Source organism: Malaclemys terrapin, chromosome 7 (assembly GCF_027887155.1).
Source record: "Malaclemys terrapin pileata isolate rMalTer1 chromosome 7, rMalTer1.hap1, whole genome shotgun sequence".
NCBI lineage: Eukaryota > Metazoa > Chordata > Testudines > Emydidae > Malaclemys > Malaclemys terrapin.
In genome coordinates, this window is record NC_071511.1 from 115,902,705 (window position 1) to 115,929,531 (window position 26,827).

Here is a 26,827-nt window from a genome sequence, read left to right on the forward strand (position 1 = left end):
ACAGAATAGTATGAGTGCCCTGTAACCCCTTCCTGAAGGACCCCTTTTCTTCAGGAATGTAGATGATCTTGCTGGATACATAGATTTCCCGGTGGATCCTTTTGTTCCCACCATAGTATCCCAGAAATTAGAGATGGAAAAGTTCTATTAAATCATCACCAAACTAGGAAAATCCCAATATTTTTAAAGGAATGTTAGTCCTTCTCTGTTTTTATTTATCTTTCTTAATTGGAACTTACCCAGGTATCCGAGTGCAGCAGATGTCTCTTTTCTTTTTCTGGCTAGAGAAGTCCCTACATCCAAAAGGGACTATCTTCTTAATCTGTGCTTTTCATATTCCAAGCCTAAGAAACAGGGATGTGTGTCAAAGGGATATCTAGAGGAATAACAGGGTGCATGCTGTGTTTTAAGACATACAGGGCACAGATCTACTGGTGGCGTGCGGGGTGTGTGGAAAAATTGACTAAGGGGTCCAATCCAGTATCCATTCAACGCAGTGCTAGTTTTGCCATGCACTTCACTGTAGAAGGAACAGCCAGTAAATTAGACCAATTACACAGTGCTGGTTTGAAACCATAGAGCAAAATCTGGAGTGTTGTCAGCATGCTCACATGTGCAGCTTCATCGCCTTAGGCCAGCTTATGAAACTCACTCCTTGTTATCTGCAGTCGTAGGCCAATTCAGTGTTACCGCTGTACATTGGTATCAAAATGTCTGTTTTACCTTGCACTGCGTTAACAATGTCCTGACACATTCTCAACTCATTTGTGTGTGTGTGTGTGCGTTTAAGAGCTAAAAGTGCTTAGGTCATTTTTACTAGTCAAACAAGCTTCAGGTAATTTTTGGAAAAATCCTTGTTTAACCATTTAAAGTATTTTTTTAAACAAATAATTTTAAAATGCAGCATTTTGTGAGCGCTAACTCAAGGGATTGCATGGGAACCGCCATGCCAAATGGATTATAATGAGAGATGGATGGCTAAATGCTAGACAGCTCTGAAAATGTGTGTGTCAGTCTTTAGTGTGGGTGGAAATGAATCTGAGAGGAAACTGACCAACCTAATTTTACTGTTCAGCTTAGTGAAATGCAAAAGGTGTAAACACAGCATAAGAGATGAAAAGGAAACTAGATGTTGAAATCTCACTCAGTTTCAATAATTCAAGGTGTTTCCATAATGCAAGTAAGAACTGGCAATGTTTTTTTTTTTTTTTTTTTTTTTAAATCTCAACACTCTCCTTTTAATCAAAGAAATATAAAAACAAATGACAGCTTTCCTTTGTCTGTTCGGTGTGGCTCCTTACAGCACTTTCCTGGGAGTGAGCAGCTCTCTTTGGAACTTATTTCCAAGGTTGGCCCTCCAGGTGCAAACTAGCCATGAAATCACACTGTGGAATGGATGTCAAAGTGTTTGACATCTTATCAACATCTCTTAGCCAGGCTTGCAGATACTATGGTGATGGGTGCCAAATAAAAATGTAGATACATGGGGATAGGGGACAGGTGGTTCTGAAGACACCATGCACCATTTTGTTGCTGTGTTTTGCAAGCTGGCGTCTCGTTTGCCTTGTGTTTCGTTTTAGGATGTTCTTTCTTCTAATGTAATGAAGGTGGGAAGCAGCTTTCCATCTTCAGGGTGCCATATGCAATCCTCTCAATATCTGTGTGAGCTAGGAAGCCGGTATTATTTATTCACATTTTGCAGGTGGGGAAAAGCCAAAGCAGAGAGATGAAGTGACTTGCCCAAGGCCATTCAGTGAGTCATTTGCAGAGCTGGGATTCTGACTTGAGGACTAGGAACCATGAGCTCCTATGTTGTTTGTTTAGACCATGCTGCTTCTTGCCTAAACTCTCAAAAAAATCATTCTGTGCTATTAAAGGAGGCATGATGCTGAAGAACAGTCAGTCACTTCATACGTTAATGGAGTGGCAAGAAGGGTTTTCTTTAAGTGCATTGTGAAGGCAAATTCCCCCAACGCATGAATTGTATAAAATAGAAATTACTAGTGCATTTGTGTGTGTTAATTTATCTTCTGTCTTTGACCTTCAGGCAAAAGTAGACAATGAGATCCTTGATTACAAGGATTTAGCAGCTATTCCCAAAGTCAAGGCCATTTATGACATTGAACGTCCAGACCTAATTACTTATGAGCCATTCTACACTTCCGCCTACGAGGAGAGACAGGAGAGACAGAGTCTTGGAGAGGTAATGAATTCATGAGTGACCCATTCTATTATACGCTATCATTCAAAGTCAGCTACGCTTCTGTCCTCTTTGGAAACCGTTTGTAACTGACACTATTTAATGCTGTTGTTGCTGCTGTTCAGTTTAAGTGCTTGCATCTATCTGGTCCATGTTTAAAGGAAGGGATTGTGCTGTTGACTTATACCTCGCATCTCATCGCGTGGCCAGCTGCAGAAATAAATGTATGGCTGCTCTGTATATCTTGCCTTCAGTTAACACCAGCATCTAACTAAGGGGTGGCGGGGTGTGGTTCTTCCTTCATGTATATTCGTAACACATTAACTATTTGATGGCTGCTTACCAGCTCAGTGCATGAGGCAAACACAACTCCGGTGCTGTGTCATGTACCAAGTATATCACTTTAACGCACTGATGTTCCCAGTGGATCGCCAGGGTGCCAAACGAATATCATAGCAGTGTGGCAACGAAAGGGTTAACAGCACTGGGATTTTGACACACACATCTCATGCGGGGAAATAGAGGCCCAAAGCATTTTTCCAGATGTGGTATAGATCCAGATGAGGTGCTAATCATTCACATAGTTATATCCAGGAAGGTGCGTTGGCTTGCTCTATAGAAGCAGTTGTTTTCTGCTTTAATTGCTGTATATCTGCCATTTGATAGCAAGCCTTATATCCTGCATCAATAAGAGCATCTGGTCTCTCTTCTGAAAGTTGTGCTTGAAAGGGTACAGGTTTCTTTCTGTTTCTGCAGGTGATCTTCCCTGCTCATAATTGCACATTGGTGGTATTGCCTTCCCAAATCCCAGTACGTTTGATGCTAAGGAGATTGGTCATTTCATGCCTTCGGAGGGAGTAAAAGGCACTTTCAGAAATGAAGATCTAAACAGATAGTGGGCCCAAATCTGCTCAGTTCCACCCTGGCAATCCCTATGGTCCCACTGAGTATATTGGAGTGCAGCATTTGGCCTGTTGTTTCTGACCGTCTCAGAGCCTTAGGAGGAACCAGCCTTTCACAACCAAACAAATTGTGTATGTGCTCGGCATACACCCTACCGCCTCTCTCAGCAACTCAGAGCATCTACTTCTTGCTTCTCGAGCAATATGGAGGAAATGAGACTGAACTGAACCTTATTTGTCTTATGGGTGTGTAAAAGGGCATGGGGTGGAAAGATGGCATAAATTATTCACCTTGGGGGAGACATTTTCCGAGGCACTCGTGGCATTTAGGCACCCAACTCCGTGTCTGAAAATCTCCCCCATCAACAAATAGTCTGCCTGCCAGTGAATGGGAGAGCTAGAACATGCTGACCTTAGCACTAAGGACCCTAGTTTTCTCACCATTGTATTTGCCGTTTACATAGTTCACAGGGGCTGTTCTCTTCGTATGTGTGTATTGTTAAACTACAACAGTGGTTGAGAGTGCAGGAGAAGGACAGCTCAGGAACTTGGTAATGAATTATAGAACCTTGCACTTCTAGTCCAGGTTGGTGGTGAATCTGATGGCTAATTAGAGGTGTGTGTGAAATGAATGGTGGTTTCTGACCCCAAATCCCAGTGGACATGAGCCCTCCTTGCAAAAACCATCATCAGAATCAACACCAGTTTGTCCCCTGATGGTCACAGAAGAGAGACCTGAATGGACTAGGGAAAATGAAGAACCCTCTCCCCTTGGAGGTGGTGACATCCGGTCACTTTTGATGCTCTTTGAGAAAGCAGCATGGTGGAAGCTTGTTTGCAGCTGCCCACATGGTACCTTTTGTGGATAAATAAGAGGCTTCAGAAAGTCTCTTCAGTCCAATGCTTTTCAGCAGCACTAAATTCACTTACAGTTTTTAAAAAGAAAAGTAATAGAATACCGAAATAGGGAGGCAGCATTGGCTAGGGTACTGGCCTGGGAGTCAGGAGACCTGGGTTCTGCCACTGACTTCTCCGTGACCTTGGGCGAATCGCTTCACTCTTTATGCCTCTTTTTCTCCTCCCAGCCCTTCTCGGTCTTCTCTCTTTAGATTGTAATCTCTTCAGGGTAGGGAGCCGTCTCTTGCTATGTGTTAATACAGTGTCAAACACAGTAAGATCCCAAACTTGGCTGGGGCCTGTAGGTAATAGTGTTAAATAAATCACTATTGTTAAGATATAAGAGAAGATACATACAGACATGGAGAGGAATTGCACTCTGTATGAAAAAAAGTTTACATTCTGTATGTAAACTAATGATACATATTTCCAGTCAACCATATCACTCTTTGTGGAGTATTTGCATAGCATTTTAGTCATCAGTAAATGTTATGTGAATGTGTTAACAAAAAATTATTTTATTAACAAACTTAGTTAAAATTTCATTGTAAACCAGCCAGATAGTCTAGTGCAGTGGTTCCCAAAGGGGGGGTTTCGTGAACCCCTGGCGGTTTGCGAAATGTTACAGGGGGTTCTTGGGAAAAAATTCCCTAATGGCGGACAGAGCATCCCTAGGGACCCTAGGCACCATGGGGCTAGCAGCCCGGAGCCCCTGGACTTCCAAGAGCTAAGCAGATCAAAGCAAGCATATCTATCACACTGAGGAGATTTAAACGTCAAGACTCCTTATAAGAAATGGAAAGGGAGGTGGATAGTTTTTTGCTGTTTTTAAAATTAAATAGGCAGATAGTATTGTTTTTAAAATTATTATGAAGAACAAGTTTAAGCTTTGTTGTAATGTGCGTTGTTTGCCTGGACTGCTCAAGACCTGAATGGTTGTGTAGGAGGAACTCTTTAAGTTGGCTTCTTAAATACCTTCATGCTGTTTCACATCTGATACTCCTTGGTGAAACATAGGAGCCTTGTCTTATAACAGGCTTATTCAAAGTGATACAAGCTACGAACGTGAGATCTTGGAAGAGTGTTGCCGTTTTCATAATGTAATAAAAATACTGTAATGATAAATAATAATTAATAATAAATATTGTGTAATAAGCATGTCATAAAAACACATTTTATATTTCCAAGATCACTGCTTTTATAATTTATACTCAGGTAAAGGAGAAAATCCCTGGAAATATTTTTAGGAGGGGGTTCGCGAGACTTGACATTTTAGTGAAAGGGGTTCACAGGTTGTTAAAGTTTGGGAACCACTGGTCTAGTGTACTGGCCTTTACTCACTCAGGGCTAAAGACTCTGGTATTTAAATTGAGTACACCTCCCATTGACTTCATTTAGAATTGTGCTCAATTAAGGACCGTGGCATTTGGCCCTAAGAAAGAAGTGATTTCCATTGGTACATCACTGACATGCCCTTAATTGAAGGTTTGTCAAGCATTATGCTTCCAAGATATGTGGCATCACATTGCACAGGAAACCTCATTTGCCATGCAGCTCTATATGCTTTGGGTACGGTAAATATTTTTGGAGACATCTTATGGGTAGTGAAAACACATTAATCCACACTCTGGGTTTTGAGGTAGACACTAACAACCACAATCTCGATAAATATTTATCACACAGAATAACTAATTAAATTAAACATGCTGCTAAATTTACTTTAGGATTTAGGTGTGATTACTACATGTTCACACTGAAATCTATATTCGATCAAAGCTGTTTACTTAAGTGATCTCAAACACTTTGCATTGTGCATTCCTGGTTCTTCTTCGAGTGATTGCTCATGTCCATTCAACTTAGGTGCGCGTGCTCACCACATGCACCGGTGCTGGAAGTTTTTTCCTCGGCAGTATCCGTAGGGGACTGGGTCTGGGGCCCCCTGGAATGGTGCACATATGCCACGACATATAGGGTACCACTGGCCCCCTCCACCCTCAGTTCCTTCTTCCTGCCAGTGATGGTGCATGGAACTGTTGCTGACACAACTGCTACTCTGAAACCTGTCAGCTAGTGCTGTTGCTTCTCGTTCGTTCAAACCCATTTACCTCTTATTGTATATAGTTTCCCTCTAGTTTTAGTTTCCCTATTTGTTAGAGACTTAGTAGGTCCCAAACGGGACTTCGCCTCAGGTGGTACATCTCCGGTCCCCAGGCTTTAAGCCCTGTGATTGCTGTAAAAGGCCCATGCCCATTAGCAGTCCACATAACAGTCGTTTACGGTACTTGGGCGACACCCAAGGTCACATTAGTGATAAGTGCAGAATCTGCAAGACCTTCAAGCCCAGGACGAAGGAGAAGGACATTGACTTGAAAGCACTCCTTATGGAGTCTGCCCTTACCCCAATGCCGGAGCAATGCTCCAATTCGGCACCAGGCACCGTGACCTCGGTGCAGGGCCAGCTCCAGCATTTTTGCCACCCCAAGCTTTACCGCCGCCACTTCATTCTTCAGCGGCAAGTCATTCCCTCCGAGAGGGACTGAGGGACCCGCCGCCAAATTGCTGCCAGCAAAGACCCGAACATGCCGCCCCTTCCCCCTTGGCCGCCCCAGGCACCTGCATGCTGTGCTGGTGCCTGGAGCCAGCCCTGCCTTGGTGCTCAGTGTCCCGCTGGTACCGTCTGCGCGGCACCAGTCCCCTTCTGTGGCTCAAGCCAAGAAGATGGGGCGAGGAAGGTCTCCAGTTTCCTGCAAAGGAAAGGACAAGTCTGGAGTGGACTAAGGCCCCGTCTTGGGCACCTCTTCACCCCCTTCGGGATCACTCAACCTGAGCTGGGACCCGAGGTGTAGCCCAGCCTGCTCCCCGCCGGCTACCCCAGATATCGACGGAGGTCCTCGCCAGCTCCGGGTGCTGTCCATGCCGGAGGCCCTGCAAGCGGTGCAAGAGACTGTCCCTCCTGGTGCCATCGATTCTGGCCCCTGTGTGTCCTGGTCAGAGAGTAAACCCACATTTGGACCAGCACAGTCTGCACCTCTACGGTAACGCTCCCCATTGCGGGGGACGTCCTGCCAACAGTCGCCCTCTCGCAGCTGACACGCTTCTGACAGTGATAGGCAGAAGCTTTGCAGCCCCATCCAGTCTCCGGACCTCGGACAAGGGCAGAGAGGCTCGAGGCGCAGCTTGCCAGTAACCAGGCGCAGACCTCTGCAGGCACGTGCTCCCCAGCAGGAGTTTCGAGCTGGCACCCAGAATCTCTGCAGCACTGGTACCGCTCCAGAGACCAGTCTTGGGACTGACAGTACCGTTCCCCGGACCGTCGCTGATCCTCTAGAGCGGCATCACCACGTGCGGCTTCATGCCAAGCTGAACATCGCTGGTCGCCAAGGCCCCAATCCAGGTGCTTGTCAAGATCAGCCAGATCCAACTCCAGGAGGAGCGACCGGTACTGATCCGGACAGAGCCACCACTCAGCAGCATCTTGGTCGCAGGGGAGCAACCACTCTGACTTCAGCTCAGGTTCGGAGCAAGGCTCCTTAGCTGTGGGACAAGCTCCGATACCTACGGTGCTGCCTCAGACTCCGTGGCCGGCACGGTGGTACCCCTGGAACCCATGGGGGTTCACTCAGCCCTCCCAGGCCACTCACTCGGTATCCAGAGGTTCGGAGAGATCAGCTACCTCCCACTCCAGTTCAAGAGGCCTCGGCTGCAGGCACCTTGTGGGCACAGGAGGAAGTGGGTGAGCAAGCCGCCGAACCACCTTTGGTTGCGGAGGACCCCTTGGTACCGGCTTCCTCCTCCTCGTCACCAGACGAGGCTATAGTGGGGCCCCTCTATCGTTCACCAGGATGATGCTAAGGCGCATCAGGAATTGTTAAAGAGGGTCAGTTCACGGTCCTTCCTTTTGGCTTAGCGACAGCACCACAGGTATTTACCAAGTGCAGTGGTAGCGGCTTACCTCAGACGTTGTGGTTTCCAGATCTACCGATACCTTGACAACTGGCTCATCAAGGGCAACTCCAGGTCCAAGGGGACGTCGTGGTGCTGCTGGCCACATGCCGTCACCTTGGCCTGTTGGTAAATGACAAAAAATCCACGTTAGTTCTGATACCAAGGATAGAGTTCATCGGAGCGGTGCTCGACTCGACCTGGGCCAGGGCGTTCCTGCCGCTGGAGAGATTCAGGGCACTGATGGACTCTGCGTTTCCCCTGACCATGACTAGGGTTTGCCTGCGCCTACTAGGTCACATGGCAGCGTGCACATATATGGTGCACCACGCCAGGATCCAGATGTGACCCCTGCAGCAATGGCTGGCAGTGGCCTACTCCCATTCCAGGGACCACCTGGAGAAGGTCATCGCCTTTGGTACATACCTCGCTGCGATGATGGACCGATCCCAGGAAAGTCCTGGAAGGAGTTCCCTTCATCAGCACTCCTCACTCAGTTGAGTTGGTTTCAGACGCCTCGGACCTTAGCTGCGGAATGCACCTCGGAACTCTCCATACCCAAGGTATGCGGTCCCCAGAGGAATCAACGCTACATATAAACGTCAAAGAGCTCAGGGCGGTGCGCAGAGCATGCGTGCTCATCCTACTTCACCTGTTGGGCAGAGTGATCAGAGTTCTCACGGACAACATGGCCTCAATGTTCTACTTCAACAGGCAAGGTGGAGCGCGATCCTCAGACCTCTGCCAAGAGGCACTCCGTCTCTGGGACTTCTGCATCAACCACAGAATCCACCTAGAAGCATGTCACCTTCCGGGTGCCAGGAACAGGCTAGCAGATCACCTGAGCAGGGACTTCTCTCACCATGAGTGGGTGCTCCACCCGAATGTAGCCGGCATGATCTTCCAGAGGTGGGGAACTCCCCAAGTGGATTTGTTCACCACCAGGCAGAACAGGAGGTGCCACAGGTTCTGCTCTCAGACGTGGGCAGAAAGCCTGACGTATTTGTTCCCTCCGATTCCGATCATCGCAAGGTCCTAGCGAAAATCAAGAGGGACAAGGCACAGGTTATCATGATCACCCCAGCGTGGCCACACCAGCACTGATTCGGGATGCTGTTGAGCTTGGCAGCAGTTCCCCCACTGGTCCCTGCCAGACTGACCAGACCTGCTGTCTCAGGACCACGGTCTCCTCTTGTACCCCAACCTTGCGTCTCTTCACCTCATGGCGTGCACGCTGCATGGCTGAACCCTGAAGAACAGACCTGTTCAGAGCGGGTCCACCAGGTCCTCCTGGGGAGTAGAAAACCTCAACTAAACAGACCTACCTGGCAAAGTGGACGAGGTTTTCCCACTGGGCGAATGAACTGGGCGTCTCCCCTTCGCATTCTTTGGTGCAGTTGATCTTACACTACCTGCTTCATTTGAGGAACCAGGGCCTGGCACGCTCCTCTATCAAGGTGCATCTGGCGGCCATCTCTGCCTTTTGTGTTCTCCCATGACATGACGGTCAGGTTCCTCAGAGGTCTCGAGACACTTTCCTCAAGTTCAGTCCCCAGCCCCTCAACTTGGTTCTGTCCATGCTCACGGGCCCACCTTTTGAGCCTTTGGCCTTGTGCTCCCTGTCTCACCTATCATGGAAGGTAGCTTTCCTGGTGGCAGTGACATCAGCAAGTCGAGTTTCCGAGCTGCGAGCCCTGACCTCAGAACCACCGTACATGGTCTATAAGGACAAGGTCCAGCTCCGGCCCCACCCGGCCTTCCTTCCCAGGTGGTGTCTTCTTTCCACATGAGCCAGGACATCTTCCTTATGGTCTTCTGCCCCAAGCCCCATGAGACTAGTGAAGAGAGGGGCCTCCATACTTTGGTTGTAAGAAGGGCCCAGGCTTTCTACCTAGACCGGACAAAGCCTTTCCATAGCTTTTCATCTCTACAGCTCATAGAATGAAGGACTTCCCTGTGTCCACGCAGAGGATTTCTAACTGGATCACCTTTTTGCATAAGGGCTTGTTACGAGCTGGTAGGGGCCCTGCCGCCGCCGCTCATCAGAGCCCACTCGACTAGAGCGCAGGCATCCTCGACGGCCTTCCTGGCAAACATTCTGATCCAGGACATCTGTAAAGCCGTGACGTGGTCCTCGGTGCACACATTCACGGCCCACTACGCCATCACTCAGCAGGCCAGGGACGACGCTGGGTTCAGCAGAGCTGTGTTGCAATCTACATGTCCGTGAACTCCTTACCTGCCTCCCAGGAGTACTGCTGGGAGTCACCTAAGTTGAATGGACATGAGCAATCACTCAAAGAAGAGACAGTTACCTTTTTCCATAACTGGTGTTCTTCGAGATGTCCATTCAACGACATGCTCTCCTTCCCCACTGTCGGAGTTTCCAGCAAGAGGAAAGTGAGGGTGGAGGGGGCCAGCAGCGCCCTTTATGCCGTGGCACATGTATGTCACTCCAGGGGGCACCAGAGCCAGTCCCCTACGGACGCTGCTGAGGGGAAAACTTCGAGCACCGGTGCATGTGGTGAGCACACAGACCTAAGTTGAATAGATGAGCAACACATCTCGAAGAATACCTATTACGGAAAAAGGTAACTGTCTTTTACATCATATGCCATATTACTTACTATTCATATTGTATGCCAAGAGCAAAAAGAGAAACTAAGAGAGGTGGATTGTGACAAAAAAGGAATGCAATGGCAATTTCTCCAATTCATGAGAGTCTATTAAAGAGTTCCCTTCTTTTGCTGCCTGATGATGTTCCATCTTGACGTTAAAGGTCCATGTGATAGCCTTTCAAGAAGCCATTGCATCCTCTCAGAAATAACTCCTCAGGTTTTGTGTACAATGCTACAGGTAAGCTTTTCCTGAGTAGGGGGTCTGATTTTGCATCCCTGAAGTTAATGGGCATTTTGCCATTGGCATCAGTGAGTGCAGCATCAAGCCCTATTTAGGGCCATATTCTCAAGCTCTCAGTTCCCATTTGGGTACGTAAAGAAGTGGCCATATTTCCAAAAGAGCACAGTGTGTTCAGTGAAAAGCTCTCTTGAAAATCTAACCAGTAGTGGCTGCCACATTTGCCCTCAAAGACGCTGCATTACCACTGTCTAAAGCCTTGCCAACACAAGGTCTACGTGTAGTGCCATTGTGAAACGAGTGGTTGCCATCGTTGCTGGAGAATGTATTAATTTTCTTGGCACTGGGATGTACATATTTGGGTTGTTCATTGACAAGGGCTGTCCAGTTAAGCAGCGGTCTATCCTAATATATAACATGGGGGATAAATCAGTTCCCTGGGCACACTCCTGATTAGCTATGTCCCTCTCTGTAGTTTGTTGCATGTGACTTTTAACCTGACATCATAAAAATGAAATATGATAGACTTGCATTAACCTTCCATTGGGCTTTTGTCACAATTCATGGAAAGGGCAGTATTTTTTTCAATGTCCATTTGATACAATTAAATTCAAAATAAAATTTGCTACAATCCCCTCAGACAAGAGGGGTCATCTTATGTAAAAGTCCAGCCGTGCCGGTTTAAGATACAGGAGTTTTGCGCTGAGTGTTGCAACCAAAATCCCCTATTGGGAACTTACCCATGAATGTTTCACAATATAATAGACTTATTCACGTCTGTTTCTTTTATGTAGCAAACAGAGTTCAGTGCCGTTACCTCTTATAAGCTCTGTGGGGTCCGCTCTCCTCTCACTATGCACACAGCTCCAATTATAGTCCTGTGCACCCAGACAGGAGCGTGGAGAGAAACTCTGAGGTATTTTCCATCCATCCCTCATGCTCCTTTGCAATGAAACTTTATCACACTGAATTCTTCTCCCCTAAGTTGTACAGAAACCCCATCAACAATAATAGGGCCAATCTGTGAGTCACCTCCGAGAAGGTGCAGCAAGGAGGACAAAGCACATGGAACTTTTTCTCTTGCACAAGATCCAAGCACAAGTTTGCTAGCAGCCCCAACCGTGGGGGTACAAATCGTTGACTCTGCCTCCCCCCTGCACCAGCCTCTGGAGCTGACTGGGTGCTGACTACTCTGAATTTTGGGACCTATTTATCAAGCAAAAATGCTCTACAGCAGCAGAGCAGATGAAAAGCTGCTTCAGTTGTCCCTTGGGCAGCTGCTCTGCCCCGTGTTTTCCTCTTATCTGTGGTTCCAAGCACAATATAGGGTAGCATTAGACTTTCTTCCTTTTAATTATTTTTAAATGGCTATAATAGTCTCTCTCTCTAATCTATTCAGTTCATTCCCTGATAAATCCATGTACTGTGTCTTTAAAAGTCTGTAATAAAAAAAAGTTTTCGCATAGCGCCATCTAGTGGAGGCCAACCAGCAAGTAGTTTAGTTACAGTGGCTACGGGAATTAGTTGGGAAGTGAAGCTAAGCTCGGGATGTGGAGTACTGTGGGTATTAACTTGTTAACATAATAGATACCCAATAGGAAGAAATCATTTTGTAATATATAGTGGCCCTAGAAAGGTTTGTTGTTTGGGTATAAATATACATCTGGGCTGACCTTTGAAGATGTTTATAAGTATTCCAAATGTTCAAGTTATACAAAATCCACAAGTCTGCAATTTCTCTCCCACCGTAGTGCCCTGATCGGTGTGGGAGTTGGGTCTCTTGACTTTTGGTGCATTAATTATTGTGAGAAGTTGCTTTTCATCAGTATTCCCTTTATTTCAAGAGACTATAGCACTGAAGGACCCTGATCACCTACTGCTGCTTATATTATAATAATATAATAATAATTAATGGAGATATCCCATCTCCTAGAACTGGAAGGGACCTTGAAAGGTCATCGAGTCCAGCCCTCTGCCTTCACTAGCAGGACCATATCACCGCTGTTGTGATCTGCAATGGCTTTTTCTTGAACCTGTCTACTGCTTTACTAGAGAGAGAGACCAACCTAACAATTCTAAAGCAGGGAAAATTCTCACTGAAGTCCATGAGAGTTTTGCTGATATCAGGACTACAGGCTTAACTCTAGAAATGCTAAAACTACTAGTACTCTGCCAGTAAAATGACCCATGTAAATGTGGTGTAACTGTTGTGTGATGATCCAGCAAAACACTTAAGGTCTTGTGTAACTTTAAGCATCTGAGTATCCTTATTTGTTTTTAAGGAATTGTAGGTGAAATCCTGGCATTATTGAAGTCAATAGGAATTCTGCCATTGACTTCAATTGCTTTTTTGAATCGGGTTAGTTTTGAAATCATCGCTTTCCATTTGCACCAGTTTACTTCCCTGAACTCTTTGCTTCTACATATGCCTCTCGGTATATTGAGACTGAATAGTTTAAAGACTTCGGTGTGGTAGAAAGCCAGACAAGTGGTCATATAAAGCCATGTGATAAATTGCCCATAATGAAATGTCATGCACTCAAGCCAAAACAAGTCACACGTGTGTCTACATACTTTGCATTCATAGTGACACCAACCCCTCTGGAGCTTATAGCATTAGAGCAGGGAGTGTGTAGGAGACCGCTGTATTGCACTTCATATCTGTATTGTCTCACTGGTCAGCTGGTGTGTGTGTGTGTGTAGGTCTGAGGGACTAACATGCACATTTATTACCAGCGATCCTGCATACATTTCATACCGTTACCATGGTGTGTTGTTATGATAGGCCAGAACCAGCAGTTTTATTGCTGAGACACAATCTTATGAGCTGTATAGTTTTGCAATAACTGTGGTATAATTTAAAAGCACCAGCTGTGCCTGCGTTTACTATGGCAGTTAAATAAATAATACTAATGTTTAGTACATACGAGAAACATTTTAAATTCTAATCTTTAGGGAAGGAGAGATTGTCCTGTGATGAAATGATGATGTGACTGGGAATCAGATGTGGCTTTTATTCCCAGCTGTACCACCAACTTTCTGTATAACCTTGGGCCTCACTTAAACAAAACAAACGCCCCCCTTGTGCCTCAGTTTCCCCATCTGTATACTAAGATTGATAGGACATCCCCAGCCTTGCAGGGGTGTTGAGATGAAAGGTGCTAACAAAGAGCAATGTAGCAGTATTTTTTCTGTCCATTTCCTTCATGTATATGTAATCCCAATCTGTTCTCTTTCATGCATAAGTATCGAAGAGCATGTGGCTGATTTAAAGAGCAAGCACATTAAGGAAATATTGTTGACGAGGCTTTGGGGACAGGTTGACCTTGGCCAGAAGGTTGGGGGGGGGTGGAAATGTGCCTGACACAGAAAATGGGAAGTTGTCCTCAGTGGCGTTGGAACCATTTTTTATAGTGGGTGTGCTGAAAGCCATTGAACAAAATTGTAAACCTATATGATGGAAACCACTTCAAGCCGGGGGTGCTTCTGCACCCCCAGCACCCTTAGTTCCAACACCCCTGGTTGTCCTGTATTTCTGGTGCCACGCAAAGCCCAAAGTTTAAGATGAATTTACTTTTGATTTCCACTTTAAAGCTTTGTGCATAACAACCATACTTATTACATTAATAACACCTTTTGATTTTTTTCATCTTACAGCTACCGTATAATTACCACCACTGTTAGATGGTTCAAAGACAACATTGCAGGATATTTGATTGAATTAAACATACTTGCTTTTTGGTGGCCAGAAACTTAAGCTGCTTCAGAGCCCAGGCCATGGGCAGCATGGAGAAAACCCAACTTCAGGGCTCAAATGGCCCCAGTTGCTCCTGTGCTGTTGGGGTCTAAACACACCTAGCTGTGTTTAGATCAGCATTTGCTGGCAAAGCAGAAGCAAGCCTGTTTCTGTAACATTCTCTCTTTCATGTCTTGCAGTCTCCAAGGACACTGTCTCCCACCCCGTCTGCAGAAGTAAGTCTGATGGAGCCTTCTGGGGCAATATGTCACAATTGCTAGAATTATTGCTGCCAGGAAGTGCAGTTATTGATTGTTCTAGGCAGCCCAGTTCTATTTGCTATTTACATAGCACAGCTTTTTTGATTATTGAAAGTACAGGAAAATCAAAAGAGAGGACATTTACTGCTAGCTGTCCGCTTGCTATGTAGAATGAAGCCACTGCAGGATTTGATGTCTGCAAAGCAAAGGCATTTATCAAAGTCTATACAGCAAAGGTCACTTTCATGAATTTTTCTTTGTTGTGGCGCATAGATCAGGGCCAAATCGGGATCTGAATACTATACACTGCTCACCATGAAAATCTTAGTGAGAAAACATTACTGTGGCATTCCTCTAGAGGGCACTGTGAACATTATAGTGACACTAAACACAGGTTAAGGCATTTGTCAAGGTTTTAGTTGCTACCACTATATATACATTGTCACTTGTTTTGTTTAAAGTAAAATGTACACATACCTCTACATGCTTCCAGTTCTATAATCATTTTATGAACATGCTTATGGTCTTGGAGTTTTCCAGTTACACCGCTCCCACAGGAAAGGTGTGTTGCAGGAGGATTGTTTGCTTTTTTTTATTCCAAGATTTACAAAAGTGACCAGTGATCATGGGTGCCTCTGTTTTTGGATGGCCACTAAAGAAACATTTAAAAGGGCCTGATTTTTAGAGGGTGGTGGCTGAGGCCTGAAAACCAGACCTTCTTAAGGTACCTCGGGATGAAACACCCCAAATCACTAGTCACTTATGAAAATTGAGGCATAAGTGTTACTTACCAGAATTCAGCCTGCAGGTCAGATGGAATTATAGGACTCTAGAACTTAGCTGTCTCTACAGCGATGGATTCTATGAGAGAACTTTTGATGACAGATATCATTACTGTATGACAGTGAAACAGACATTAAGATGAAAGGATGTTATTCCATTAGCAGGTTCCATTGACATCTTGAGGCCATTGAAAGCCAAGTATAGTTGGAAAATTGTCTGGAGTGCACTTAAGCATTTTTATTATTATTATTAATTCTTCTAATGCTTCTTATTCTTCAGGGTTATCAGGATGTTCGGGATCGCATGATTCACAGGTCAACCAGTCAGGGCTCTATTAGTTCTCCAGTGTATAGTCGACACAGCTACACTCCCACAATGTCACGCTCCCCTCAGCATTTCCACAGACCTGGTAAGAGCAACTGCATCAGCGATTTACAACTTGAAGCATTGTATTTCTTATTATGTTACTCAATGAAATAGAGAAGAAACTATTAATTGTTTAGCGTTGAAAAACTAGTGGCAAATTTTAAAACTCTCATTCCTATTTATCCTTCTCATTCTTTGACAAATACAAGCCCAATTAGTGTATCTTATGAATGTATTGTAAATGTACTCACCTGTTTTATAACAAAGTAGAATTAGGAATATTTTAATGTATTTGAACGTAAACCATTTTTTGCTGCATGAAATTCAGGATGGCTGCCTGGTGTCTGAAGGAAAACAATACATCTTGAAAATAAAAATCATGGCCTAAGTTTCTAAAGTGACTAGTGATTTTGGGTAGCTAACACCTTAGAGACTCCTGATTTTCAGAAAGAGCTGAGCATCCTTCCTCTAAAAATGAGGCCCCTTTAAGGTGTGTCAAGATGGACACCCAAAATCACTAGTCACTTCTGAAAATTTAGGCCCATATTTGCCAAGTAGAATTTCTTAATTAAAAGCTAGTCAGTTGCCAAAGGCTACATTTAAATAATATGGAATCTAACTTATTCACTCAGAAGTAATACAGTTGCATGTAAAAATAGACAAATATACACACTGCTTCAGGTTCCCAGAGCATTCATAATTATTCATAATATGTATGAAATGAATGCATATGTTTGCATTTTTATAAATACACATTAAGCACTCATTTTGTTGAAATGTGGCTCTAAAGATTATTTTTTAATATACTCCTCCAGATATGTTGAGTTTTCATATTATATTGATGAAATAAAATCTTTGTAATGAAGTTTTAAATTAAGCAATACACTCATACACCCATATTCCCATCACTGATTACCCAACACCAGAATGGTTGGGATACCAAAAGACCATATGCAGTAGGAGCTCTATTTTTAAAAGTAGGGCTCTATGAAAGAATTATCAGTGTGGAGTTTGAGTGACTTAATTGTCTTCTAGTGGTGGAGGGCTGAAAACTGCTAGTTACCTATATCAAAAAAATACTTCATTTTAAGGACCTAATTTCATGATGTGGGACAGAAAGTCAATATTGTATGTTACAAGATACTGTCAACATGATGATGTTTTAAGGTGTGCATTGTAGTTAAAACCAAAGGACGCTGACAAAGTATGAAAAAGCTGCAAACTTCTGTTTAGTGCTATCAGATCTCTTAAGGTTTTCACATTCTGTTTATGTCACAGATTTGGACAAATCTGGGTTTTATTCCAAAGTTTACTGTGACACTGAGTTTCACTATTTCAGTTAAAAAAATGCCATCTGTTTGTGTAAAGTACTTTCCTTTGGAACAATCTCTCTGTTTATATGTTCCCCAGCTTTTCTTCAGTGTAGAGATGAGCTCAAGCCACAAAGTTTGCATGCAGATCTGAAATCTGCCTAAGTTTGTGGAACACAGAGTATTTTGGGGGATTTTGTTTCAAGTCATAGCTACTTAAATATCACATCTTTGGCTCATTTCCCAAGAAATTTGTATTACTCACTTGTTTCTCTTCTATACATAATACCATTTTTCTGTAGCATTTTTTATCTTTCAACATGCTTTGAACTAATCATTTGTAATGCTCTCTAATTCTCTCCCAGCCTTACTGGAGTTGATCAGTTAAAGCAGTACCTATCTCATCACCTTATTGTTGGCAAGAACAGATACTTTTTGCATGATTAAGCTGAGTTCCCTTACAGAACTTCTTGCTTTGTCTGGCTCCAGGGCAACCCTTGAGAAAGAAGTGAACCACTTTGGAGTAGTCCCTTTTTGTTGACACTGTTAGCGCATTACATTTCTTTAAGCAATTCGTGCTTTCCACGTTTTGCAAAAGTTTGCAGCCTTTTTTCCCCCCTACCTCAGCTGCTCTTTGGAATTTCTTAAAACAATAGGAAACATCTTGCATGCCTCTGGACTGCTGTTGTTTGGTTAGGCACTTATCAAAACAGCTGCTTTCTAAATTAATTTGGATTCAGAGTTTGTAATGTTTGCATGAGGATAGCAGGCTAATTTCTGGTAACTCAGTAGCTCTATATGCCAGAGAATGTTCTACTAAATGGGATGTGCAATATAAATCTGAGCCTGTTTTCAAATACTTCCTACAACTTTGAATAGATATTTTTGAACCCTGGTATTACTTTAACCTTTTGTCTTCCTACTTTTCAGACTCCTAATTGTTCAGTGGTTTTTCCTTTTGAAGCCTCTTTCCCTGCCTCTTATTTTTTGTTTTTGTTTTTGTTTCCATTTGGTCTTGCCCCACGATTCCTTGCTGCTGCAGAGCTGCTGTCTACTGGTGTGCAACGGTTGTCAGACCCGCGCACTAGCAGTCTCAGCTCCACCCACAATGACTCCCGCCCTAACTCCCCATTCCGACACCACTTCATTCCCCATGTCAAAGGTAAGGAGCCAGGCCTTTCCACCTAGCGCCCTACAGAATGGAGATTTATTAGCATTCGGACAAAGCTAATAAGCTGTATCTCCATAAGGTGGCCATTGGCTGTATAGCTCTCAGCATGCCTCAGAATGTGTCATTACACCTACAACTGTGTTAGACTGACATAGCATCTTCCCTCTGAGGAAATATGTCATTTCTAAGGGCCCTAGTTAAAGAGTCAGAATGTATATTGCATATAATAAATATACAGGAAAGCATTATCATCAACCACTTAGAAAAGAGACGCACTGAATTTTGCTTATTTCCATAGCAGTCCATAATCCATATAGGACCCCTCATGTCCAATTTAATTCTTATTAATTCTGGATCCTTAAAATATAAATATTTAAGTTAAAAATCTCCCGTTAATATTGCCTGGATGAGGTCAAGCCAGTTGAGAATACTGAATAAAAAGCTTTTACATCATGTAAAGATCAATGGCAACAAGGAAACTCATCACTGTTCATTATGACAGCACTGATTACTGTCTGACCAAATATTATTAAAATCTAATTTTTTTTTAGATCTAAAATTGTTCAAACTCTCTTCTGGTTTTTTGTTTTTGTTTTTTGGTTTGGTTTGGTTTGGTTTGGGGGAGGGGGGATTTGTCGTCTTTGCTTTCTGCCCCTTCAATGAGCTCATTCCAGATAGTAACCTCTATTTCTGCTTCTTGCCTTCTGTGAAAGTTGTATTTTATTTTCATTTTTACTGGAGCAGAGGCCAGCTGGTGCTCTCATTTCCCCAACATGCTGGTGAAATGGAGAGTATCGGTTGGGTGAGGAGGTCACAATTTACATTCGCTGTGAGAGCTCAGGGAAGAGGCAGTAGCATGAGCTAAGCATATTTTATATTCCTGTTTTGTTGACCAATGCAGACAGCATTGGTGTTACCAGTAAAAGAGTTTTAAACAGATTGTTGCCGTGGTCTTTCAAGTAATGCTAATAGAGCTCAACCTTCTATTTCCCTCAAACACTCAGGTCAACGTTACCGATTTTGATCCTTGCATTTTTGTAGATTTTTTTTTATTAATATGCTCCTCCAACCCATTCCTTCCAATTCTTTTAATGGTGTCACAGTAAGAAATCTCACTTCGTACTTAAAAGATGGGGACCCTTAAAAATAGATGCACTGCTCATTTCAGCATGCAATTGATCCATAAACTTTGCAATTTCAACATTCTTTTGCTGTAAATCTAGATTAATGCTCATACTCCTTCCAATGGCACTTCTATTCCTTTTCCATTACTGTTAAGAGAATAGCTTTTTCAACAGATAACACAGGAAAACTCTCTTCGTATTCCTTCCCAATTGTTTTCAGTCATCTGAAAAATAAGAGTCTTGGGGGTTAAATCTGTGGCTCAGCTGTCAATCCAAATTACCAAATGGGACTATAGGAAAAGGGCATGTTTCCTATAAGATAAATGTGTAGCAAAAAATAGAAGATTCCACCATTGTACCAGGAGATATTGTATACAAAACTTTGGCTTAAGTAAGATTCATTGGGCTAGATTCTTAGCCGGTATAAATCCGCATAGATCAGCAAGGGGGTTATATTGATTTACATCAGCCACAGATGTGGCACTTTGTTTCAATTTCAATTTAATTTTTTATCAAAGAGGGGGAAATACTTCACTGTAACTGATCCAAAAGAAAAATGTTTCCCTGTTTTCAGTTGGAGAACATGCCTTAACTCCACTGGGAGGTGAGGGCACTCAACGCCTACTGAAAGCTCGGAGTTTCCCCAAGGATTGAACCCAACCTCAGTACTTAGATCCTGGGGAAAAGGGTACAAAATTATTTACAAAGCTTAAGGTATTGAATTCTACTTTGCAATAGGCCTTATTTTCATGTCCCCCCAGTGTAAATCCACTGAAGTCAATGGAGTTACATTGTGCAAAGCCAGTATAAGTGAAGAGAGAAGTAGGCCTGATATACTGTACTGCACATGATTAACCTACAATAATCTGTGCATGCAGGTTATTTTACCTAAGAGGCTAACAGAGACATAATGCTTTACCTTTGCAAGCTGTATTCCAATTGGTCGGGCATGTAATTGGGCACATAAAGTGCTAAAATAATGAAGTCCAAGCATCAGACAAGCAGGGATTCATAATAGGGGTTAAATGAACGATGCAGATTATCCCTTTTGATCCCTAACTCGCAGCACTCATTGGCTAAGGCTGTAAAAGGCTCATGATGATGGACATTTCTTCATTAAATAGCATCTGGGGGCACATGTGCAATCTCTCTATATGCTATGTACTGTACGATTGTATGTGTGTACATAGTGTTATATGGAGAGATTATATAGTTTGCACGGTATGTTTTTTTTTTCCTTTACATTTCTTTGACATTCAAAATGTGTTAGATTAGAGTGCATCATATGATACATGCTGCTCGCTATTCCATATTTATATCTGAGCTTTTTGTTAGCCAGTGATGGGATAGGGCTGGGTATCCATATTAGATTCTGTACTCTGCCTTCCCTGTGTCATTCCTCTATGTCCAAGTACCTTTCCTACAGATCTGTGTAACAGAGCACAAGGGAGCTGGCATTGGATTCATAGGGTCTAGTGAGAACTTCATGAATGTGTAGCCACATAAGGTGTCTTGTCTATCCCAGGTGTCTCCTTTTCAGGGTAGATGGTGGAGAATAGCTGCATTTGACCACTATGCTTCACATTCAGATATAATTCAGGGACAAAAAAACCCTCAGACACCCCCAAATGGGCACTGTAATCCTGTCTGGGAATACTTTGAAACAATAGATACACTTGGCCAAATTCAAAGGTGAGATGTAAAGTGAATTCCCATGCACTTGGTCAGACTCTCTGTCCTACCGACCAATCTGTAAGGGCGGTTGTCATAGCCACGTTGGTCCCAGGATATTACAGAGACAAGGTGGGTGAGGTAATGTCTTTTATTGGAGCGACTTCTATTGGTGAAAGAGCTTACACAGAGGTCTTCCTCGGGTCCTGTAAGCTTGAAAGTGTGTCTCTCTCATCAACAGAAGTAGATTCAATAAAAGATATTACCACACCCACCTTCTCTCTATTGTGTAAGGGAATCTAAATTGATGTAATTTATATGCTGAAGAGTCAGAAGAAGGTACATTCTCTTCTTTAAAGTCCACCTGCCTGTTTGTTAGCGCTCCTCGTGTGTGCATTATACCAACATAAACTCACTTAGGCCTGGTCGACACTTAAAAGGTAACTGTCGTTAAGGAGTGACCTAGTTATACCAGTAAAAGCCCTAGTGTTGACACAGTTTATATGAGTATAAGGCACTTTATACTGGTACAATGTATTTTGTTTTGCCAAACCAGAATAAGCTATACTGGTATAAGGACTTTTATGCCAATATAACTGTCTACACTAGGGAAAAAGGTTTGCTGCTTTAGCTATACAGCATATACAAGCACACGTCAATAGGCAAAACCTTGACCCCATTAGAGTCAATGCAAAGCTCCCATTGACTGGAATGGGGCCAGAACTTTGCCCCCTCTGCCTAGAATTTTTCAGAGCTCTTCAAGAGCATTCCAGAACCCCAGCAGGCTCATGGGTAAGCTGGGCCTCTGAGTTTAGAGGCCTCATTGCATGAGAGGTCACCTGCCCTCCCAAAATGTGTCTGGCACTGTCGTGGTGACTTTAGGCCTGTGTTACCACGTGGGGCCACAGACACACCACCTCAGTGTCACTCAGAGCACCATTCCCAAATGCCTGCCTGTGTGGTACTGACTCCAGTGCTCACAGGCTGCAGCAGACATTGAATGCTGTAACAGCCCTACCCTGGAGGAAAGTTGTGCTTTGGCTCAATTTCCTGGCTTTCTGTTCCACATAGGAAGTAGAGGCCAGAAATCCTTACAGATTGGTGAACAGTGGCTCACCACAGCCTGAGGAGGGCTGCAAGCTGGCAGGAGTTGTCCTGGCATGTCAGTGCAGTGGTTATTCGGAGGAGCAGAGACTCAGTTATAACTTGACCAGGATCTGGATGTGGCTGTGTATTTGTTAGTCTGTGCCTGGTTCTGTGAGCTTGGCCCTATTTCTTCATGGAAGTCATGTGGCAGGCACCATAAAGATCTGGAGCTGTCTGAAGTGGGGCTTCTTTGGTCATAGACATCCCAGAATGCACTGGGCTATGAGCCAGGCATGGGATTCCTAGACTGCTGGCTGCAAGCAAAGAAAGTAGCAGCAGTAAACAAGATAGAGGGCAGCAGGAGGATAGGGAATCTGCGCAAGAAAGGCATATGCAGGGCTGGTCTACACTAGGGGGGGATCGATCTAAGATACGCAACTTCAGCTACGAGAATAGCGTAGCTGAAGTCGACGTATCTTAGATTGATTTACCTTGGGCCTCACGGCGGGGGATCGACAGCTGCGGCTCCCCCGTCGACTCCGCTTCCGCCTCTCGCTCTGGTGGAGTTCCGGAGTCGACGGGGAGTGCGTTCGGGGATCGATTTGATGAGACACGATAAATCGATCCCCGATAGATCAATTACTACCCGCCAATCTGGCGGGTAGTGAAGATGTACCCACAGATTGCCATTCAGTCAGTGGTGCCTCTATGGGTGGGGCCAATGCTGGGCACAGGGGACCAGAATCATGCAATATTATACACAAGTTTTTCCTGACTCTAAATGGTGATCAGCTGATCCCTGAAGCATAAGGTTACCTGAGCTTAGGAGGAGGATTAGTGAAAGGGAACAGATGGAAATAGTTAAGAGAAGGGGAAGGTCTCTGAATTCCACTTCCCAGACTCATCCCAATTATTTATATAAATTAAAACCACTTCCGATTTTCTCCTCATCCCCTGCCTGTTAGAGTTCATATTCCTAGGGGTTTGTTTCCTTCAGTGCTGGCAGACTGAGGGTATGGCTACATTGCCAAAGAAAGGTGTGTTCTTAGCACAGGTTAGCTGACTTGGGTTAAAATAGTAGTGACGATGCTTGAGTTCCAGCCCAGGCTCCCTAATGGGCTTGAATTTAAGCTGCTAACCTGAGTTAGAAGCTGAGTTGCTGTGTCTTCACTGCTATTCTAACCTGAGTAAGCTAACTCGAGTTAAGAACACATCTTCTTCCTGAGGCTACATCTACACTACAGGGGGGGGTTGATTTAAGATATGCAAATTCAGCTATGCGAATAGCGTAGCTGAATTTGACGTATCGCAGCCGACTTACCCCGCTGTAGGGACGGCGGCAAAATCGACCTCTGCGGCTTCCCGTCGACGGCGCTTACTCCCACCTCTGCTGGTGGAGTAAGAGCGTCGATTCGGGGATTGATTGTCGCGTCCCGTTGGGACGCGATAAATCGATCCCCAAGAGGTCGATTTCTACCCGCCGATTCAGGCGGGTAGTGTAGACCCAGCCTCAGTGTAGCCATTCCCTGAAGGGCTCCAGTGTGCTTTGTGGCTACATAACTAGAACTGCTGCAATGCTTTGGAAGTTTACAAAGTGCCACAGCACAGGTTTATCTTTGAGGCAATAGGAGACATGTTCCTTTGCAGACGTGGAAGGAATCACAAACCACAAGCATACACGTAATGGCTGCACACCAGCCACGGGTCATCGGGGTGGATGAAGAAGCAGGGGAGTGAGTCCATTTTTACACATACATGCACACTCATAGGCACACTTTTTTCCTTTCTATTCCAAAGACAGACCGTAGAGACAACTTACACCCCAGAATTCTCTTTGTGATGTCCATTATGTATGTTACTCTGGAAGTATCATGATAAGGAACATTTGCTTCCTGGAGCAGCATCCCTAGTGCAGTGGCTTTCCATTTGAGCACCCTTCTCCCATTTGGTCGCCTGACCCCTGATACCTGTTGGGGTTGAGGACCCCTGTCCTAGAGGTTTTGAAAATGAAGCGCACTATAGATTTCACTAGCTACTGCTGGGTTTTCCCATTCCATCATAAATATGTTCTCCTTTTTAGTTGAATTTCACGGCTGATTTCATTTATCCAGTTCAAAGAAATTCTCCTCAGCAAGGAGTCCCTGGTATGTTTGGAGTCAGGAGAAAAGTAATTTAATTCTGCTGAAAGAATGACCCACCTTCTGGTCATTACTGTTCAGATGATGTCCTGCATGTCTGGCAAAGATGTTCTCCAATAGACCTCCAGATTGAGGTCACTATTATGGCTTGGGTCTCAGAGCTGATAAGGAGCTGATAAGGATATGTTGTCATTTCATGCTTATTTTTTCCCGGGCTGTGTGTTTACTTTTTCCCCCCCTATCTTCCTTGCAGCTTCATTCTACATAGGTATGTCATGTCTCAGCCATGTGATTATCTTCATGCATGCTGGGTGGGTGTGATGGCTTTTTTTTCTCACCATCTCAAAATCTGCATGTTTTTCTTTAACTCAAATGCTGAATTAACAAATTTTCCATTGCTCTGGCTAGCGAGATGTTAAATGGCAATAGACTTAATGTAATGGTGTTGCAGTCATTCCTTACCCTCTGGGTGGGAGGTTGGCCAGACTGCCTCACTACATCACCAAATTGCTGCCTATTATCAGGGGAAATTAGGAGACCAGGTGTTAGCATCCTGAATCTGAGGCCTTGGCTACACTGGCGCTGTACAGCACTGCAACTTGCTGTGCTCAGGGGGTGTGAAAACGCCCCCCCCCCCCGCCCCCCCGAGTGCAGCGCTGTAAAGCCCCAGTGTAATCAGAGCCTGCAGAGCTGCACGCTCGCTCGCAGCGCTGCAAGCTATTCCCCTCGGAGAGGTGGAGTACATACAGTGCTGCGAGAGAGCTCTCGCAGCGCTGGCGGCGCGACTACACTCACGCTTCGCGGCAGCGCTGTGAATTCCCAAGTGTAGCCAAGGCCTCAGTCTATAGTGCTCTGGCCCTGAGGCAGGGCAGAGCTAACGAGCAGTGTGTGGGCTCTGGCCCTCAGGCAGGGCAGGGCAGAGCAGTGGATAGTTCAGGGACCCAGACCCTCAGGGAGGGTGGGGCAGCAAACTGTCTAAGAGCTTAACCCCCAGGCAGGGCAGAGCAGTGAATAGTCTAGCTCTGGCGGATGGTAGGCTAACACAGACCTCCTGGCCTATTGTGGGATCTAAGGGGTCCCAGCCCAGGGCCCTAATAAGAGTAGAGTGTTCTGCCACTGAGTCAGCAGAGAATCCAGCCGCAACACACTGACCTGGGTTCAGGCAGCAACACAGCCGGACTGTAGTCTGCTGTCCCTGGGCTACTTCCTACTACCCCTACCTTGGCTCCATGGGCGTCCTCAGCCTCCTCGGGGTAGATAGGCAATGGCAGTTCTGGGAGCTCCCTTGTGAACACAGGTTCCTCTAGGAACAGGGCACTTCTTTTCTCAGCAGCCTGCAGCGAGCAGGATGCATCTGTCTCCCTCGGTGTCTCGGCCCCAACTGAGCTGGAGGCTCCGCCTTTTGTACTTCCTGTCCCACTTTCCCACTTCCAGCAGGCGGGACAAGTCAGGTCTGGCTCCACCTACCTGGGCACAGGTGGTGGTTCCTCCCCCTCTGGGTCAGAGGGAGGCCAGACCGCCTCACTACACATAACCATTTATGGACAGTATTCAAAGCAATATGTAAAGATTTAGGGCAAATGCTGTGCCAGAATACAGTTTTATTTGCCCAGAAATTCTTCATTCTTTTCACTCTGTATCATATCATATCACATATATGATGCAGAGCCAATATAATTTATGTATTGTTCCTATTGGTGCTCTTCTTGCTAAAATACTAGTGTTCATACCCCCTTTTTTCTTAAGAGCCGTCATGGTCTAAGCCTCTCAGCAAATCAAGCTATAATTCTGTATAACTCTTCTCAGCAAATTTTTAGAGACCATCATAACCAGGTTGAGAGTAAATGATCTGTTGTAACACAGAACTCCACTTTCTCAAATAGCGGCTGCTGCTGTAACAGTATCTGAAGCTTTTACGCAGCACTGCAAGGCTCTGGTACAGAAGTGCTGTGAAGTGCACCATTCTCTGCAATAGTGATGAGGGTTTCCCTTCTATCCACAGAAGCGTCATTCATCACTAGCGACAGGTGTCATCTGTGAAGCAACAAGTGCAGGGAGACCTGGTTCAATTACCCTGTCAATGGGGTCTGTTATATAACTTACTAGTTATATCATCTGGGTTCCTAGACATGGGATTATCCAGCACAATTTAGTCAATGTGATTGTGCTCACTAATTTCTAGTGAATATAAAAAGGGGTGTAGATGGGATTCTTCAGGTTCTTTACAGAACAGTGAATTATTTATAGAGGCACTAATACATTCACATTCTTGCAAAGCCACCCTCTGCCTTACACCAGACATGGCAGTCAATGATCTCCAAGGCTCTTCTATGCACAGAGAAAAGAGTGCATAGTGGCCTGAGAACAGGATTGATAGTGAGAACC

General features: G+C 44.6%; 1 protein-coding gene across 5 annotated transcripts in view; it reads left to right on the plus strand.

Annotated features, from left to right (window-relative positions):
- Positions 1-26,827, plus strand: part of ABLIM1 (actin binding LIM protein 1) — a 328,840-nt gene that overhangs the window by 269,393 nt on the left and 32,620 nt on the right. For all 5 annotated transcript variants that reach the window (XM_054033290.1, XM_054033291.1, XM_054033293.1 and 2 more), the window contains 3 exons: positions 2,048-2,203; positions 14,734-14,769; positions 15,856-15,985. In XM_054033290.1, coding sequence (XP_053889265.1) covers positions 2,048-2,203; positions 14,734-14,769; positions 15,856-15,985 — 322 coding nt within the window. The remainder of the gene's footprint in view (positions 1-2,047; positions 2,204-14,733; positions 14,770-15,855; positions 15,986-26,827) is intronic.